The sequence below is a fragment of the Anopheles merus genome, chromosome 2R (genome assembly GCF_017562075.2).
Source record: "Anopheles merus strain MAF chromosome 2R, AmerM5.1, whole genome shotgun sequence".
In the NCBI taxonomy this organism is placed as follows: Eukaryota; Metazoa; Arthropoda; class Insecta; order Diptera; family Culicidae; genus Anopheles; species Anopheles merus.
The window spans coordinates 17,790,082-17,808,284 of record NC_054082.1 but is presented as its reverse complement, the minus strand read 5'-3'; the positions used below and the strand labels follow the sequence as shown (position 1 = coordinate 17,808,284).

Genomic DNA, 18,203 nt, shown 5'->3' with positions numbered 1-18,203 from the left:
CGGCCAAACCACCGAGCTGTCCACCCGTTGCGGTTGCCAACAGCGAACAGAGCTGTGCGCAGCAACTAAAACCGCAATTTCGGAAGGATTGTTTGAATTTAATTTCGCTCGAATGCTTTTGTTATAACCCTCCGGGCATACCAGGGCGAAGGTTCGGAAGGTCGCTCTTTCATGTTTCCGCCTTTCTCCAAACATGTGTGTGTGTGTTGTGTTGTGTTGTACATAAGTGCGTTATCCACCCCTCTTCGTGCCTTCACCGGTCTTTGAATGCTGCAAACTTCCCAAACTGTCACAAGACCATGCGTGATCGATGGGCCACGGGAACTCTCCCGGTTCTCCTGTTGGACCTGGCCCTGGCCTCCGCGAAGGAAGTGAAGTGGCAAATGACTGACGGTTTGATAAATGTCACGAAACACAACACGCCATTGTCAACATATTACGTTGACATGAGTGGGAGCGACCTACCAACCCCCGCTCCCCCTCTTTCTTCCCGCTGACTACCTTGTCGATACGGAACGTGTGTAACCTGCAGATACATTTTTTACCCCAAAAATCCCTCGCACTCTCAAGTGCGGTGCTGTATGGGCGTCTTACGCACAGGATGCTCCTTGTTTCAGGTCGGATTTTCTTGTCACCGTGTACGGTAAACCTTTTCCGTGCGAACCTAACAACGTGTGGATATCCAAACCAAAGATCCTACACAAAAAAAAAACCCCGAAAACGCTAAACCCAACATTCGGCAGCTTCCGGGCACGCCATCAGCTTAATGGACGATTAGTGACGAGTCAGTCATCCCAGCTACACGCGGTACGCGGGGCTGGGTGGGGTAAGAGATGTTTGTTTTTACTTTGGAGTGAAATATTCAACAGCAGAGATGCGTTCGGACGGTGGCGCCGTGGTGCGTGAGCATTGATTCACTGCGTAAGCTTCCATATGGCACTATTAGGGGCGGCTTTGCGCCAGGATGTTTGACACCACGTGTCAGGTTATGTCATATTTTTGGCACCAGCACTGTTGCCAGTTTTGAAGTATCAGCCGTCGCGTGCCTTGTGTCACGAGGCATAGAGGTGTAGGGTATGATGAGCAAGGAAAGCAAACGCTCGCCACAGAGCGCTACTTTGCCACGTTTGTCCTTTTGTCTTTCGTCTCGCTGGCTCGCACACGTTCAAGGCGGACGCTCACGGGTCGGGCGCATCATTCGGCTGCGGCTGCGAATGACGTGCTACCTCCTGGAAACGGGTACATGAGGACAGCAAAACACAAATACTCGGGGCTTAAACTTTTCGGAAGGATAGAGAGATTTACTGAATTTATTGGAAATACCGAAATCACTCTCCAAAGTCCAATTAGTTGTGCGAACATTCCAGCTCAGCCGCCCCGGGTTCCACCCTCCCGAGTTACTACTACCTCCAGCATCTTCTAGTATCTTAATTGCGGGAAGGTCGCCGGTGTAGACCGATTTTTCCAGCACGGCGGGGAGGAGAGGGCTGAAAAACTTTCCAATCTCTTCATAGCGTTGTGTTCGCCCGAATCAATCGCTTGGGTTAAGCGAGCTAGCTGAAAAGCTTTTTCCTGGAACCGGGGGAAAAGACGGAAACTTTAACTCGCATGTCGTGTCTTTTTCCGTTCAGTTTTGGTTCGGTTCACTCGCGCGCTGAAGATGTCGCCGGTTGGTGGTCAATCGTTGCGCCAACGAAGACCGACATGAATCGTCCTGTTAAGCAGCGACATGCTTATCGTTAATCTCATCTAAAGTCGTTCATAGGTGGCCGTAATCGCGCGCGCCACAGATCACATACGTTGGCGGTAATAAATGTTGCTGCCGACGAATAGACATTAGGAAAAAAAAGCCAGAGAAGAATATATTTATCAATGTGCTCGTAGATATCGTTGCTGAGCGAACCGTCCCGAAGCGAAGCGTCTCGATCTTGATACGCGAGCATGCCTAATGGTATGCCGCTTTATCTATCGGGTGGGCAGAAGCATTAATCTTTGATGTTGATGTGGCTGCTGCATAAACGACGACCAGCTTTCGGTGGCACGCAAGGAGCGGGTGGTGCGGTCGAGTGCGTTTTTGCCGAAGCCGAGTCACTCGCCGAACGATTGGTTTACTTTTAGGTGGCTTTTTTGTATTCTTTCGTACTTTTCCTTTCTCTTATTTGGTTTGCTCCATGTGGGAAAATTAAACAACAAACTAAAAACACGCGCTTGCCAGTGGGCTATTTTGCCTGTTCCTTTTTGGCGCCAGCAAAGCTAATACACAGTAAAAAGACTAACAAAATGTTGCATCTACTTCTTCAGTACATCTAGCCGAAAACAAGCAGCAAAGTTAAAGCTCGGCTGCAGGCACAAGTCGCTACAGGAACGGAAAGCAAAACATGACCGTACTTACATACTTTACGTTAAGTGAGATTTTTCAAAAATATTGTTAAAAAGTGCTTCACCAGTCAAATTGAACCCCTTTTTTGGGAGAGTTTAGAGAATACAAATTAATTAGGAGTTTTCTAATGCGGGGTTAAAGTTCAACATGATTCAAGTGCGCCAAAGAGAGCTTTCATGGATTTTTAGCTGGGTGGGATGCTACCCACCTGGGACTTTTGCTAAAATGTAAAACTGGCTGAATTGAGATTAATGATGAAACTGATACCGATAATGGAGGGTTGGTACAGCCATAGATGGCTCAGGCTTTGTGGGGGAAAAAAGGCATGTTGTATGTTTTTTAAAGCAATTCTTCCGTTTCAAACATAAGACAAAATGAATGTTTTTTAGAAGGAGAAATAATTAAAGCCCAATTAACGGATATTACAGCGCAGTTAGCATCCTTTCTTCGGAGCGATCCAGATTATTCTTCGACGGTGTACGTCTTATCTGAAGTAGTTTTTAGGGTAAAATATGTAAAATAAAATGTCGTGCAAGTTTACAGGATTTTTCAACTTAGGCTCGCGAGGTGTTTTTCAACAGTTGTTTTATGAACAGTTGAAAACCGTCTATAATGTATGAAAAGATGTGCTGAATAAAATAAATAACAATAATAAAATAGTAAAAAAGAGTCGAACCTGCTTACGTAGGTTTTCTTTCATGATACAATAGTGACAGTGAAGCAAGTGCTTTTCAACCTAAACTGTATCTTATATCTGTATTCACGTTGTCGATCTATATTTTACAATGAATAATAAATCAATCACGAGTATTTGAGCGTTACTTTGTACTGAATTCGTTTGGTTTTATTGTTGATACATCCAGATACCTCTAAATTGACAAATGCGGATCATACATAGCAAAATGGCAAACGAAAACTACGCACACACACAGACAGACAAACACTAAGACAGCATTTACATTGACGTTAGGCATTAGTACTGACCTGTACAGCGTGCGAGACAAATAGTTTACAAACAGTTTTACAATTTCCATCCTTTCCCATGCCTATCCTATAAATAATGCTTCAAATTACAGTCTTAGTTTGAGGGGGAGGGTTTTTATTTGTGGTGAATTTTTCACCCTACTTATTAATTACACTATCCGCGAACATCGCGCTCACGCAGCAGCAGGAATGCGGGCGGTCTAAATTAGTTGCTCGTAAAGTTTACTAGCTCGTAGCTGTTGGTGGATGCTTTTTGCTTAAATTTACCTCGACGCTCATTGAAAGGGGGCTCGCGCTTTCAGTGAAGGAAGAGCAATTTAGAATCGTGCTCCAAACACCGGCCCGGCTGTGCACCGGATCGATGCAACGGGTGGACTGCAGCAGCTATGTCGTCGGCCGCACTCGTGAGGCCGCACCTGAAACCTGACTCCTCCAAAACCGGCCATACCGTTCGAAGGTGGTTGGTAGTACCTGGTACCATATCCCACTACTTACCCACTATCCCTATCCTAGCTATGGTTCACTAATCCTAAACTCTGCACCCGGGATCGATTCATAGGGCAAACGTAATAAAAAAAACAACCATACCGAGTTATCTTACACGCTACAACATATTCGAACGCGACTTTTGCGATTTGATAACGAGTACCCTACTACTACCACCACCACCACCGCCACCATCGTGGATCACAGATAGTTCCGAGTCCTGGCGCACGATCCGGACGCTGCCGTCGCCACTGGTCGGCACGTCCGTCGTGCTGCAGTCGGCCGCCACCGGCGCCACGCTGGACGGCGAGCGTGGCCCCACGCTCAGCATCGTTTTCAGCGTCACGTGCCGGTCACGCGATTCCTCCCTCGAGCCCGTCACACTGTGGCCGCCCGACCGGTCACGGGAGGCGGGCGCGGGCACATTCCGCTCGGCCGACGATATGCTTACCCGGGTGCCCCGCACCGTCCAGTGGCAAAAGTCCAGGCTGCACTCCAGCCCCTCCTTGGCCGTGTGGCGGGCCGACTCCTTGTCCCGGTTGCTGTTGTTGGTGTTGTTGCTGTCCGGCTGGCCGGCCACCCCGTTCGAGCGCCGGATCCGCCAGAACGCGGCCCGGAACTGCGTGTTCATGCCGACGTAGATGATCGGGTTGTAGCAGATGCTCGATTTGGCGACGAGCGCCGGCAGCACCGCCAACCCGGGGCCGATCAGCTCCGGCGGTCCGAACTGTTCGATCAGCGCGAAGATCGCGTACGGCGTCCAGGCGACCATGAACGCGACGATCATCACGGCCACCATCGAGGTGACGCGCCGTTCCGCCCGGTTTACACGCCCGACACGTGCCGAGTTCTGTGTGTGTGTGTGTGTGTGTGTACGTGTGGGTGTATAGTAGCATAAGAAGAGAAAATAAGAAGAAGAGCGTATCAACATTGACTGTCTCTCGGATCGTTTCATTCATGCGTCGACCGGCACAATGCTCTTTGCATTGGGAGGGCGCCAGCCACCCGGCTACCGCACAGCGGCTTACCTTACGCATCTCGAGCACGATGTTGATGTAGCTATAAATAATGACTGCCAGTGGGAGTATCAGGCCGAAGATGAAGAGAAATATGATATAGCTCGTTGCATTCGCCGTCTGGGACTCCCAGTTCACCGAGCAGCTTCGTACGCCCATGTGGAAGAAATAACAAGAAGCGAACGGCACTGTTATCAATCAACATTGGCCAGGGGCAATGGTTTTATGCACCGGCTGAGGAAAAGCTACGACGGAAAGGGACTGCAATCAATGGGGAAACCCACTCGGAAAAGTTTAAAAACCCACACGGCAGTCAAAACGGCCCGCAGGATGGCAGCGAGTGCCGGTGGAAAAAAGTTGAATATGGTTGGGCGAGGAGTTTTGGGCGAGATCAGCGTAGGCTTTTAGAAAGCTTCCTCAGCCGAATGATTTCTTCACTGTTTATCAATGGTTTGTCTTCGCTGACGCACGGCATGCGACGGTGTGCCTCGGGTGCTGGTCCGTAGTAAATGTTCTATAATATTCCACCCCGCCCGGTTAGCTAGAAGGTTCTACAAACAGTGCTTTTTTCTTGCCATTTGTGTTGCAGATACATTACGCGCCACCTTCTGGGAAAGCGTTCGAGCCGGTAGTGAGTCATCACACGTAGGACGTTGATTATGTACATCAATCAGGCAATCAATTGAGGAAAAATGGAAAGCCGACACTAATGAGAACGCGTAATGTAAACCTTTTTCCCATTCGCAGCTTCGTCGTGGGAGCCGCCTTGAGACAACGCTGGCAGCATGTGGAAGATTGAATGTATGTTCCACAAGATAGTGAAGTTGTCTGCATCTAGAGCGCTGCACAGTTAAAGTAGGACACTTGGAAACCATGTAAATATACATTTTGTTAATCGGTTTCACAATTTATTCACAGCGTTCCAAAAATTGGTTATCCGCACCAAAAATAGTCAGGCTCATTCAGGGAAATGATCAGCAAGAACTTTCAACGTTTGTTTTTCTCAAGGATTTACAATTCGTTACTACATGCTTTGCTCTTCACAGCTTGCTGGTGCGTACCTAACGCTCTGCCGAGAGAATATTAACATTCTCTCATCTCTGTTTAACTCTCTATCTTTCTCTTTTTTTGGTCTCATGGGTATTATTGTCACTGTAAAGAGAGCTGTTGTTTGCAAGTTTCTGCATAATTGAATGCTACAATGACCAAAACCAAAATATATCACACAAAGCATATCAAAAGCACGTATATGAAGTAAAAATTCCTAAAAAAAAACATAGATAAACGCTTTTACAGGGTTTTACAAGTCAGAATCGAATGTCAGCAAAACAATTTCAACTTTTCGCATCGTTTTGCAAATTCAAACACGTATTTTGAAATTATATGATTGAGATCAATGCTGTTATGCGTTTAAGCATTATATTTATGAAATATTATGTATTTATGGTTAAAATGGCGATTTTCTGTGCAAAAGGCTACATAACCATTGTACATGTTTACATACGCTAGTGCTCGTAGCTTTTTGCACAGAAAAAACTGACAGGGAACAGTATTATTTACAAACATTAAACTGACTTGACAACTCGATCAAATACCCAAAATACCCGGCAGATGGCGTACAAGATTCACAAAGAGAGATAACACGATTAGATTGTGCGACAACCAGATCTCCGAAATAAGGGCCAATTCGCGAGCAGGTCAAATAGGGTCAAGTAGCACAGCTGATCGAGGAACAGGGCGCCATCGCTAATCGCGGCAGTAGCAAAAGTTAAGCTAGAAAGGACAGACGAATTTTTAAATTGATCGGTGATAAATCTATACGCGAGCGACAGTTCTAAAAACGTTTGTGAAAAGCTACTCAAAATAAACGGATTGCTACATCCGTAGCAACAGCATCTAAAAAAACAACTTGAGCGATTTAAAAATCAAATTGCGCTATTGAAAATAGCATCGGTGCGGTGAAACAACAACTTTAGACAGCTAAACTGCATCTCGAGCTTCTGAAATTGTTTTGCTGACATTCGATTCTGACTTGTAAAACCCTGTAAAGATTAAAGTTGCTTCTTTTGATTACTCAGCGCTTCAGCAAGAGCAACAGCAAAAAAATGACTCAATAAACGTACAACCCCAATTCCAAATAATACGCCCCAGAGAGTGAGAACGTTACCAAATTATTTGCAAACATTGCAACAAACGAACCGTACAGCCTGAACGGCTGTTTGACTGCTCACAATTATCCTTACAAACCACCATAATAGGATCCAATACCACCGCCTAGTTGCCCTTTAGGTATACCCGTAGGATCTTGAGATCTTGAGCCGTCGAAGATTGGCACAGTGCTCAAGGCCTTGAAGGCTGCTGGAAGCGTGCACAGGCCTGCCCCGAGACGGGGCCCTGGTAAGGTACTGTTGAAAAGTGAAAAGGATACTATTCCGGTGAAGGAGTCTGATGCTACATGATTTATATATATGTGTACGTACGCTCGGAATCGTCCGACGCTTCGCAGGCTTCGGGGCAGGGGGCTGCCCGGTAGGTGCCCCATGGGAGCGTTGAAATGGAATCAAATCACGGGCCAGCAGCTCACAACGCCACCGGGAGGATTATAACCCGTACGCTGTGGTGGATGCCATTCAAGCAGCATATGCCGGGGACACCAAATGGGTGGAAAATTTCATCGCCGTTCAGCGTTCAGATTCCATGAGCTGTGGAATGCGCACAGTCGGTCGGCCGGATTAGTTTCCCACAAAAAGGGGTGACATAGTCGTGTGCCGAAAATTGCGGGAAAAGCGAACTCCTCCAGCTAATAAAGGCTGCGTTTGACGTTCGGCTCACCGTTGCCGGCTACTCCCGGGTTGTTACACATCTCGGGTGAACCGTCACAACGGGTGGCGTAATCGAGTGGCTCCAGCTACACCGCAGCTTGCGAACGGTGCGTCCGAACCGTCCCAGCGCAGTGGGCGGTGGGAGCAATTTTCGGGTGAAATTATTATCCGCACGCCAAATGATTATGTTGTGCAGTAAAACGGAGCCTGGAGAGCGAAAGAGATAGAATGCTTTGAAAATGTGGGGTGAAAGTAAATAACAAAAAAAAAAACCCGATTTCCTCCGGATTTCCTGTGGCCAACCAGTTTCCATCCGTGGTGCCTTTCTATGGTGCGGCAAAAGCGAACAGCGCACCGAAGCAGTATGAATGGATTCTATCATAATGGGAATGGTACGTTAAGTGTGAGGGCAGGGTGGTGGTTGATAAAGCTTCTCCCCCGGCGAGGACAATGTTCCGGAAAAGCGAATTTAAGTGAATGTGTTTGCTGCTTGTGTTCGCGTTTTCGTTGGTTTTCCTTCCAGTTTTTTTTCTGTTCTCTTTTGTTCGGTCGCTTTTTGTTGGTGGCTGTGTTTGTCAATTTGTCAATAGTCGGTGGGGTCTTACCTTATGTTCGCCGCCTCGTTCACGTAGGCGCCCCAGCCGAACAGGGGCGGCGAGGTGAGGGCAAACGAGTAGCTCCAGATGAACAGCACGGCAAGGCAGGCGCCCTGCTTCGACCGGTTCTGGGCGGCGAATGGGCGGCTGATCAAACAGAACCGCTCGTACGAAAGCACGGTAAGGGTTGTAATTGAAGCGATTCCTGTGAAAGAAAGCGGGAGTACCATTCAGGGTATAGCGAAAACGGAGCGAGGATGGAAGATGGTGCAGCAATTCGGCACACCACTTCTGTGCTGTCTATTGCCCTTTTAGTTGCGCATATTCGGTGGAGCAGGGGCCGTACACTGATGAAAGGATGTTTCAATCATAGGCGAAGCGTTGACTACACGCTCGTTGAAACAATTGCACGTGGGTTGCGCGTGGAGCGTTAAATGCTAATAGATGAGATGAGTGAAATTGTATTGCGCCATTGGTAGCACACACATTACTGGGATTCCTTTCCGCATAGCGAGGATTTGGTCTGTGGGAGCAATAGCAGCGTTTGATGGATGGATGTCGGACACGGTTGTGTGGTTGGTGCGTTTGCTTATTGGTTTTTAGTTTGATACGACTGATGAAGATGTTCCCATAATGCTATGCCAACGAATTTTCTGGACAGAAAGTCGCTGTTTTAGGCTTTGTACTTTGAAGACCGATATAAGTAGACGAATATTCAATCGATGCAACATATCTCGAAAAAAGTGAGCAATACGGGCGAAAATTTGGGGGAAAAAGTTACATGGTTTTTCATGTTCACCTTTAATATGAACATAGCAACTACTAGACTACACTTTTGCGAAACTTAAAGTTGTGACATCACCACAGCATCAGCTTTTGCGAAAATGACCCGTGTACTGATAGGCTGAAGGTAACAAACAGTTTATGTGAATGAAAATGTTATTCCTATTTCAATCCTAGCTTTAATTTTGGTTGGACCTAATACCTATGACCATTCACAATAACAGAAATATACTAGTACTAGTAATTGGTAGTTAACGGTATAGTGAGTTAGTTGGAAACAATAGTTTGAATATCTCAACAACCGTAGTGGGTCAAGACCTGCCTATACCACTTGTGGGCTTGGCTTGCAATGACTTATTGATTTCCCCCATAGCAGGATAGTCAGTCCCACGTATGGCGGCACGATCCATTCAGGACTTGAACCCATAACGGGCATGTTGTTAAGTCGTACGAGTTGAAGACTGTACCACGAGACCTTCTTGAATATAGACTGGTTAATTTGGCCCGGTTACAGGGCTTCGTAACGCTATTCCCAGATGTCCCCAAAATCCAACAGGCATTTCGAGAGAATCCATAACGGCCCTGGAATAGATACTGTACGCATACCGGTCCTTGAAACGATTACGAATCGATACCTGGTCCTAGAACTGTGTTCCAATCCAAACCGGATATGTAACTTATCCCGAACCGTTCCGATTCTGGAGTTATTTATTTGTTTGTTATTTATTTGTTATTTATTATTTATTAATTAAAATTCAACGGACCGCGAGTGGCCCTCTTGAAGCGAATTCGCTTACATTCATAACATTAGGGTCACGTTTCGGTCATCCATTTGACACGCTTAGTCTTTAGTAAACTAATTAACACGTAAAAGGTCGCACGACACGAATTTAGCAATGCGGTGCGCGACATGTCAGGTTGATGACGATCACAAATGACGTTAAACTAACCTCACATACGAATACACGGATCAGAGGAGCCATAGCGAGTGCGGCGTTCCTCCACGTCAAGTAGCGATCTCGGCGAGACATACATGTTGAGCTTCGAAAGAAACGCGGGCGAGTCGATTTTCAAGAAGTTGATTCTCAACTAGTCCTGGAATTGCTACTGAACCCACACCGGTCTTGGAACTCATTCCTACTTTTTCGTTTTTAAAACTGAATCTGGTTATTGGAGTAGTTTCCGATTTGACTCTTGAACATTTCTTGCTAGCTTATAACCTTCGTCCTCCACATCTACCTACACCTGTAACGCATACAGCCTCCCAAGCCGCGCATCAAGTTTGATGGATTTTTCGTGTAATTGGTGCTTCATTCAGCCACTGCACCACACCGATAGTCGTGGTTACATTGCCAAACTGCGAAGAAACACCCCAGTTGCCGTATTGCTGCAAACCATGTAAATGGAGCCCGGTCGACCACCCAAATCTCGGCAGTTGGCGGGATGGCTCGCGGGTATGACTTTCGATCGAAAGTGACAAAAGCCAACCCCGTAGAAGAAGAAAAAAATGGAAATGTTTATCGATCGGAAAACGGACGCCTTGTTCCCCCTCGACTTTGCCCACCCGTGGGATGTTTTCTTGCGTTCGGGAGTTTTCACACCCTCCCCATTTCTGTTCAAGGGACGCTCGGCCGCTCGGATCCGTTCTCACCATGTCGCGTTGGAAACCGTTATTCCCGGTTATTCCAATTGATGGAATAATTTACCACCCGAAGGGATGATTTTCTGTTTGCTTATGGGTGTCTGTGTGTGTGTTTCACGGTTGAGCAGGATCGAGTGACTGTTTTTTTGTAAGAGCGAAGAAGAGTGGTGAGTTGAAAGGCCAAGCAGAAGAGGAAAAATTGAAACTGAAAAGCGAAGCAGGGTGTAGTTTGCAGAAAATAAAATTGCAAAACAGTTTGTGCCTGTGTTTCTGTGAAGCCAAAAAGCGCTTCGTTTACAAAGTTGATTTTCCCCGCCCCACACAGCTGGCAGGGGCGCTTCCCAAAGGGGAGTGCAAAGCAAAAGTTAGCATCCTGTACCGTCGGTCGGAATATCCCACTCGAACATCGGGCAGGGCCTGCCGGGGGCCGATGATGATGATGATGGGCTGATTTGCGTTCGCCTATCGCGGCGGCCAAGCAAGTCGGACGGGGCTTTGCAATTTTTCGGGCAGTGCGTCGTGGTCGTGGTACGGAAATCGCAATGGGTTCGCCCCTTCCTTCCCATTATCGTTTGTCGTGGGCGAAAGTACCAATAAAAGGAGCCTCCCTCCGTCCAACGAACCGAAGAAAGCACCGATCTAATCCCTAATCGGATTGAACTTCTAATGAGCCTGACGGGAGGGGCTAGGTGGCACGCGGAAATCGACAGTGGAACGGAGAAAGTGCGCAAAGCAAACGGCAAAGGGGTAGGGTGTACGCGTGGTCGAAATTGAAAAACGATAAGCTCGCAAACATTCGCTCAACTGCGTCCTGGCTTCTCAGTTGACTCTGCGCGAGGTTCGATCTGCGAAAAATGATGAAATGTCACAATTTTTACGGCGGAAATCGTGGCCGTTTGTTCATGCACCGCCACTGGTAGTTGATACGCTTTACGAGCGTGGTGTGTGGCGTAAAATCAAATGATAAAAAATCATGATAATCGATTGACATTATTTTTAGGCTCAAGTACGACTTCGAGCGCCCGAGTTTGCCCAGATTGCGTTGTGCTTGAGAGCGTACACATTGCCGAGCACAAGCGACAAAATGCTGACAAACGTCAGCGAGGGATAAAAAAGCACAACGATCCAATCGCAAGACTCGCACACAAATCGCGTGTATGTTTTTCCCCGAGCCTGAGCTCGCTTAATCGCATTAGGAAATGGAAATCACTTCGCGTCGGATTACGGCGCAGATTAATTTGGAGCTCGCGTCGGAAGTGCGTCGTTCCCCTTGGGTGTGAGTGAGTGCCCCCGATGGTGGATGCTGGGATTCTTCTCCAATCCCGTACATCAATATCAATTTCGATATCACGTGGTGGCCCAGTGCGGCACCATTGTTTTTTTTTTGTGTTCCATTTGCGCTTGATTGTGTATCATGCGTTTTTTTTCCCGTTGGTAGTTGGTGTGCAGCGTTGGTATCAATTAACTAGCGGCTGTTCGCTTACCCGGATGATTTGCAATGTGGCACCCGAGTTACCGTTGCGGGGGTTTGGCTCGATGCCGAAGCGTGTAATATGAAGATGGATGTAAATGTACTTCGCCCAATTTTACTGATTAATAGCTTAAAGTGAGTGAAGCGCTTTCTCGAGCTTTTCGCGCTGCCGGTGCCTTGCAGGCTTCCAGGCCGTTTTCAAGCGTAGGAGGTGACTTGGAGGGCTTTCTTGTCCATTCTGGGGAGCATTAGGGAGAGTAATTTATTCAAACCACTTCTTTCTTCGCACTTCGCAATTGAATCGTGATGCATTAGCATGGTGGAAGCAATGGACCATGGAGGAATCCAATTGAACAGCCCATAAACTTGTTCGAGAACGAGTTTAGTTCAGGATAATCTGCTCGACAGCGCGTCCATTTACATTTTTCGGTGGGCGTCCGTACCGCGTGTGAAAAAAAAACTCTGACCAAGCTGTCTTGAATAACGAGGGGAGGGGGGGGGAAGAGGAGGTGGGGATATTTTCCCGCCCGCCTTGGGCAGGAAAATTGTGTAAATTTTCTCGCACCCGGCTCAACCCGATGATGGCAAGGTTAAAATATTATAATCAACGGCGACTTGCCCGGTGTGTTCGTCGATACTTTTGAACATATATACCGATCTTTTTTTTCTCTCTTTCCGGTTAGCATTATCCTCCTTCCCACGTTCGCATTAATCATTCTACCTGCAGGGCAGGAATAAATGGAGACGCAATTATGCCTCACATTAAACGGAGGGGCGAGAGCGATTTTGCATATTTTCGATATTATCACCGAGGGGGTATGCTCTGGGGAGGGTAACGAGCTCGTTGCGGCTGACGCTGGGGAGCAACAGTCGTGTCGGCAGAAAGCGCCATTGGACAAAGAAACATTGCCAAACGGCTCCACTTGTCTTTGATGGTGATTGTTGAATAAATTTAGAAAGAGTTTTTCGCCACAGCACACAGCCCCATCGATGCTGGTGGCGTGGGTTTGGCTTCCATCTTACATTATGCTGCGACGAGCGTCGAGCTTATGCGATGAGCATTGTCCAATGGGGTTTGTATCGGCATTCTTTGTGACAACAAATCGATACTGAGTAATCGAGCTCAGTCGTCCTTTTGTACCGGGAAAAACGGAACGTCCGGTCCGGCGACAATTTGAAGAAATGATTAGCGTTTTTTTTTGGTTGATGCCGTTGTCCAACCGAATACAACGCGTCCGGTTTGCCCTATACCTTACCTAAGAGGGACATGAAGAATCCGTATGCCACACATATACTTTTCCCGTACAGCCACCGGTGGGAGATGGCGGACGTCAGCGTAAGCGGATTGCCGATGATCGATACGGAAAAGTCGGAACAGACCAGATTGAATAGGATGATGTTCATCGGTGTCCATAGCTGAAAAGAGATCAATAGAGAGAGAGAGAGCGAGCGAGAGAGAGAGATAAAGAAAAGAATGACATTGAACGGAAGAAAGGAAGAAGAAAGAATGATCAATGTGTTAAAATGTTAATCATGTTTTGGCTGAATGGGCGTAGAAAAGTGGCATGGAAAGAAAACAACAAATCAGGCAAGGTTTGCATTATGTGTAAGAAATGTGTGTCTTTTATAAAAAAAACTTCAAGGTTTATTTTTCTTCTTTTTACTGCATTGCACAAGCATCGGAAAAAGAACTTTACCTATGTGGCAGTTGTGCAACGACACACGAAGCATGCAGGGCTGTGCCTGCAATGCATAACCTTCAGGCGTTTTGTTGCAAAGCTAGCATACATTTTGCACCGTAAAACAAATGCCCCTTAATGTATGCAATGTAGCAAACAAGAGTTGCTAAATTTTTATGTTGTTACTATTTTGCTGACCTGAATCGTTGCCTTCGATACGCCTGAAGGCTATTTATGTCGAGCATAATTCTACCCAGCATCATGCTGAGTTGCTATTAAAATTCCAAATAGTATTACACGTAGCTTCCTTTCAATTTCAATAATGGTTACTAAACAAAAAACAACAAAGTAATGAATCGTTTTTTTTCTCTTACAATGTTCAGCGTGGGTCAGCAAATTTACATTTATGTTTGTATGGTTGAGTACTTCCTTGTAAAATAAGTAGACCGCACTCGACTGTGGAACAAAGTTTTCATAGTGGGATGAGCTTTTCGCTCCCTTTCTCTCATTCACACACATACTCTACCGATCAGCCATTAAATTCATGCTAAAAAAAAAACACACACACACACAAGTTGATGCAGCATTGAAAGACCACCGCATTCGGGTACGCTGTACGCTACTGAAGCATCCACTTCTCGTTAGAAATACAAGGAATAATTGGACATATGTTGGACAGAAAGTTTGCATAAGGGCGTAACCGGTCGCCCCCGCTCGCGATTTTCCCTTCCCGGCAGACTGCAGACGGTGTCTTTTCCAGCGAAACTGACCAGGTCGAGCGCGTTACGACCGGAACGGTCAACACCGTTTGTTGGCTGGATGCGAACACTCCTCGCACACACAAACCCACACACACACACACACACACACACACACACACACACACACACACGAGAGTAACTCCTCATTTTGTGCTTTCACCGGGCACCAACTGGTGTGCACGGCCACCCTTCCCGCCCGTCCCCGCGTTCTTACCTGCACGTCCTTGTACATGAGGGCAATAACGAAGATGTTGAGGAAAAATCCGAAAAACCCGATGAAGAACAGTGTCACGGCAGCCCCATTGTAGGCCCACGGTGCCATCAGCTCCTGGTGGTCGGAATTGATCGCGGCAGCATCGGTGACGTCGTACATCTTCGGTGCTACATCCTGCCAGCGCTGATCCGTGCACGGCGTGAAGCGTCCCGGCATCAGGTGCTGCCAGGGAGGGGGGAGGCTGTGCACAACACCGTTCGGCACCTACTCGAGCGTGCGGGCTGCAAACGAGGGTGACGCACTTGACAGTTTCGTACTCTCCGGCACGATAGGAGGGCACGGATTCCCGCTTGCTGATCCGTTGCAAGCGCTGCAGACAATCTGTACGGTTGGAGAAGTATCATATCGTTAGCAGATGGGTTCGTACGTACGTACGAACGAGCTCGGTGTACCGGGAAGGTGTACAGCACGAGCTTTAAGTGGGGTAGCAGCCAGACCGGCCAGAAATAGAATCTTCAAGACGAACTCTGTTGCGTAGCAACGATTGAATGGTGTGAAGTACTGCTTTAAGAAGGTGCGCAGCGTATTGTCATTTTTGTTTCAACGGCGTTGCTATAGGATAGCATGCGGCTTTTTGTTTATTAGTGCTGTGTGTCGACCTTTCGGAAAAGCAAGCAAAGTTTTTTTTCTTCTTAAGAGCTTTGTTTCCTATTTTATTTGTAAAAAAAAACCGGTAAAATGTTGCAAGTTCAAACGCACACACACACAGACCCAAAGTCACAGCACAATGTGCCGTGAAATATAATCCGATCAAACTTTTTTGTTTTGTTTTACAGCACAGGAACTTCCTGTTCGGGGCAGAAAAGTCATATTAATTCTTGCCCGTGACCGCAAGACATTTTAATCATTATTTCACAATCCGGGTTGGAATTCTCCCGGGAACAGCCCAGCGGCTTGGCGAACCCGTGAGTTTTCCCGTGGCTCCACAGTATCCGCAGACGAGCCGGGCTGGTTAGTGTGTTTTGCCAACGATTGCAAAAACGCAGGCTGTCAAGCACGTTTTGCCGCACGATGCCATGTTTAGGTTAATAAATGAAGTGAGCATAGCATAGTAAGGGAGCGAATGTAAAGCAAGAAAAGTTTAGCAACCATCTGGTATTCGTTCGTGAAAGCAGCAGCTCCCAATGCAGACTTGTCACGCCGAAAGATGAGTTCTTTCCATTGTCTGTTTTTAAAAATTAGTCGTTCGTTTTGGGGCGCATTTCGTCATGCTGTTAATTCGCTCCGTTTTCACATGCAAATTGTTTTCTTTCGCTGTGGGCTGGCATAAGCGTCTTATTTGAATGTTGATTTACTGTTTTCCCTTGATGCGGGAGCGCCATTTTCAAGCAGCTGCGTACTGTGTCAACTGGTTCTGTTGCTTGGAAAAATGTCTTGGGTTGGTAATTGTTGCAAGTTTTTCAAGTTGAGTCGAAACATTAAAGAGCAAATCGCTTGATTTGTAGCGGCTTTTACGATTTAAAGCTATGGGCTGCATATTTATCGCTTGAAGCATTAGAAAAAGTTATTAGAATTTAAAAAAAAACTTCTCTTTGATGTACTGTACGCCCTTATTACTTATTAAAAATGAGTGCTTCCCATCGTCCAGTGTGGTGGAAAGAGGAAAAAAGGGGTAAAACCCTATCCCGGGAGGTTCGGCACATCTACCGTGTTACATCGCAGGCCAGACATATTCATCATCGCTAAAGTGAAATTGGCCCTTCGGCTAATAGCTAATTGGTTTCGAGCACTATGATCTCATAAATAAGGGCGTTTAAGATGGTCACTTACTAAAAACTGTACCATAATTACGCAAACAAACAACGACCAGGAGGATCCGCAATTTTTTTGCCATCATTCTTCGGGCGTGCAATTTAGGGTAGTCTGTACCGTGGGCTTGCGGTGCTTTGCAGTTAATATGTGTTGTGTATTATTTACGTATCTGCTTTTTTCTTTAGTTTGTTTGTTTGCGACGCATAGCATTATCAACTGGACGGTATTATTAATCATTTTAATTTGTGCAGACAATTTTACGAGCTGCGGTTAATTTTTAATGCCCAACGCTATCGCCCGTGCAATGTTCTCTGCTAGCAGCTCCTACTGGCCACCAGCACAAAAAAGGGGTTCGAAAAAGGTACGAGACGATATGGTTTTATGGCCTGCGGGGTGTCTTTCTTGCCGAACCAAGCGACACATCACGTGACTGCGGAGTAAAATCTTCGATTCAATTACAGTCTTTATCACCTTCCCCACTTTGACAATTTGCCAAGCTCGGGACATCCTTCTTCACAGCAGCGAAAGCATCAAAAACTCGCCATCCTCCGCTGGAAAAGCGTGCTTGTTCTGAGCTTACCTGGTCCAACTGGCACTGTGCAGCCTGTGGGCGGTAGAGCGTCGAATGTGCTAACCAGGCTTGTGAAAACATTGTTGGTCCATCGTTTGCTTTGGGTGTCTTTTCTTGTTCGCGAAACCCGTGCACCGTTCGCTGGTTAGGCACGGTTGTTGGGCCATATGTTAAGGATACAGTATACCACTGCTAGCACCACCACCATCACCACCACCGGGCCTAGTCACCGATCAGTTCACAGGAAATGTAAATTAAATTCTTTCACATCGCACAAAATGTCAGGTTCCACGGGACCGCTTTTATCTTCGGGCACATTTTGCGTCTATTTTTGTACAGCCTATCGTTTGTGAGCAGCCTGGAAGAGTAGAGTTTCCGTTACCAAAAATGCTTCGACACTCCTTCCCACAGTGTCTTCCGCTGTAGCTGTAGTACTGTAGACACTGGTCGCGATAACGTGTCAGGCCGATTAGCATCACCTCGACGGCAAAAGTATGGCGGAATGTCGTGCTCGTGGACGTTTTAAGACACGTTTCAAATCAGGTGGGAAACGTACTTTCTTAAGGCACTTTTAAATAACTAACACACATACACACAACACATACACAAACGGCATACAAAAGACCACAGTTAAACTGAACCACCCGAACAAACTATGCACTTTGCGAGGTTGAACCGTAATTTTTACGCTACATTTAACAAAAAGCAATCGCACTCGAATCGGTACCGGTATCCACTCACATAAAGTCGTGTAAGAAACTGTTCCGCCTCAATTTGGCTAAGGGTGCTGGGAAGCTGGCAACCGGAAGCAACCGTCACCGTCAGCATCACTGCACGGCATCACGATCCGTTACAGCATCCGGCACGAGACTGAACCGATCCGTGTCGGCGCGAGCTCTAATAAAATACATATTTTGTACCCACGCGCGTTTCGCCGCAGCCCGAATTCATCAGCTTCTTGTGAGCGTCTTCAGTGTGGCCCGAGA

At 46.8% G+C, this 18,203-nt stretch overlaps 1 protein-coding gene across 2 annotated transcripts; it reads right to left on the bottom strand.

Moving 5' to 3' along the window:
- Nucleotides 1-3,203: 3,203 nt before the first annotated feature.
- LOC121589753 (vertebrate ancient opsin-like) lies at nucleotides 3,204-18,098 on the bottom strand. Of its 2 annotated transcripts, XM_041908867.1 has the most exons (7): nucleotides 17,959-18,098; nucleotides 17,227-17,575; nucleotides 14,835-15,215; nucleotides 13,437-13,596; nucleotides 8,294-8,489; nucleotides 4,879-5,011; nucleotides 3,204-4,700 (listed from the first exon to the last, which is right to left on the bottom strand). In XM_041908867.1, exons 3-7 carry the CDS (start codon nucleotides 15,048-15,050, stop codon nucleotides 3,969-3,971), a joined length of 1,437 nt encoding a protein of 478 aa, XP_041764801.1. In that variant the 5' UTR covers nucleotides 15,051-15,215; nucleotides 17,227-17,575; nucleotides 17,959-18,098; the 3' UTR covers nucleotides 3,204-3,968. The 2 variants fall into 2 exon arrangements, with proteins under 2 accessions (XP_041764801.1, XP_041764800.1); XM_041908866.1 differs by having other exon boundaries at nucleotides 17,227-18,098.
- Between the last annotated feature and the right edge of the window lie 105 nt (nucleotides 18,099-18,203).

What these genes read in the sequence shown, in the direction of transcription:
- LOC121589753 (XM_041908866.1), bottom strand. Translation starts at nt 15,050, where the DNA reads ATGCCGGGACGCTTCACGCCGTGCACGGATCAGCGCTGGCAGGATGTA. An exon ending in AACGAGGCGGCGAACATAAG is followed by an intron (nt 5,012 to 8,293) that starts GTAAGACCCCAC and finishes GGGCGTACGAAG; the next exon opens with CTGCTCGGTGAACTGGGAGT. An exon ending in TCGTGCTCGAGATGCGTAAG is followed by an intron (nt 4,701 to 4,878) that starts GTAAGCCGCTGT and finishes ACACACACACAG; the next exon opens with AACTCGGCACGTGTCGGGCG.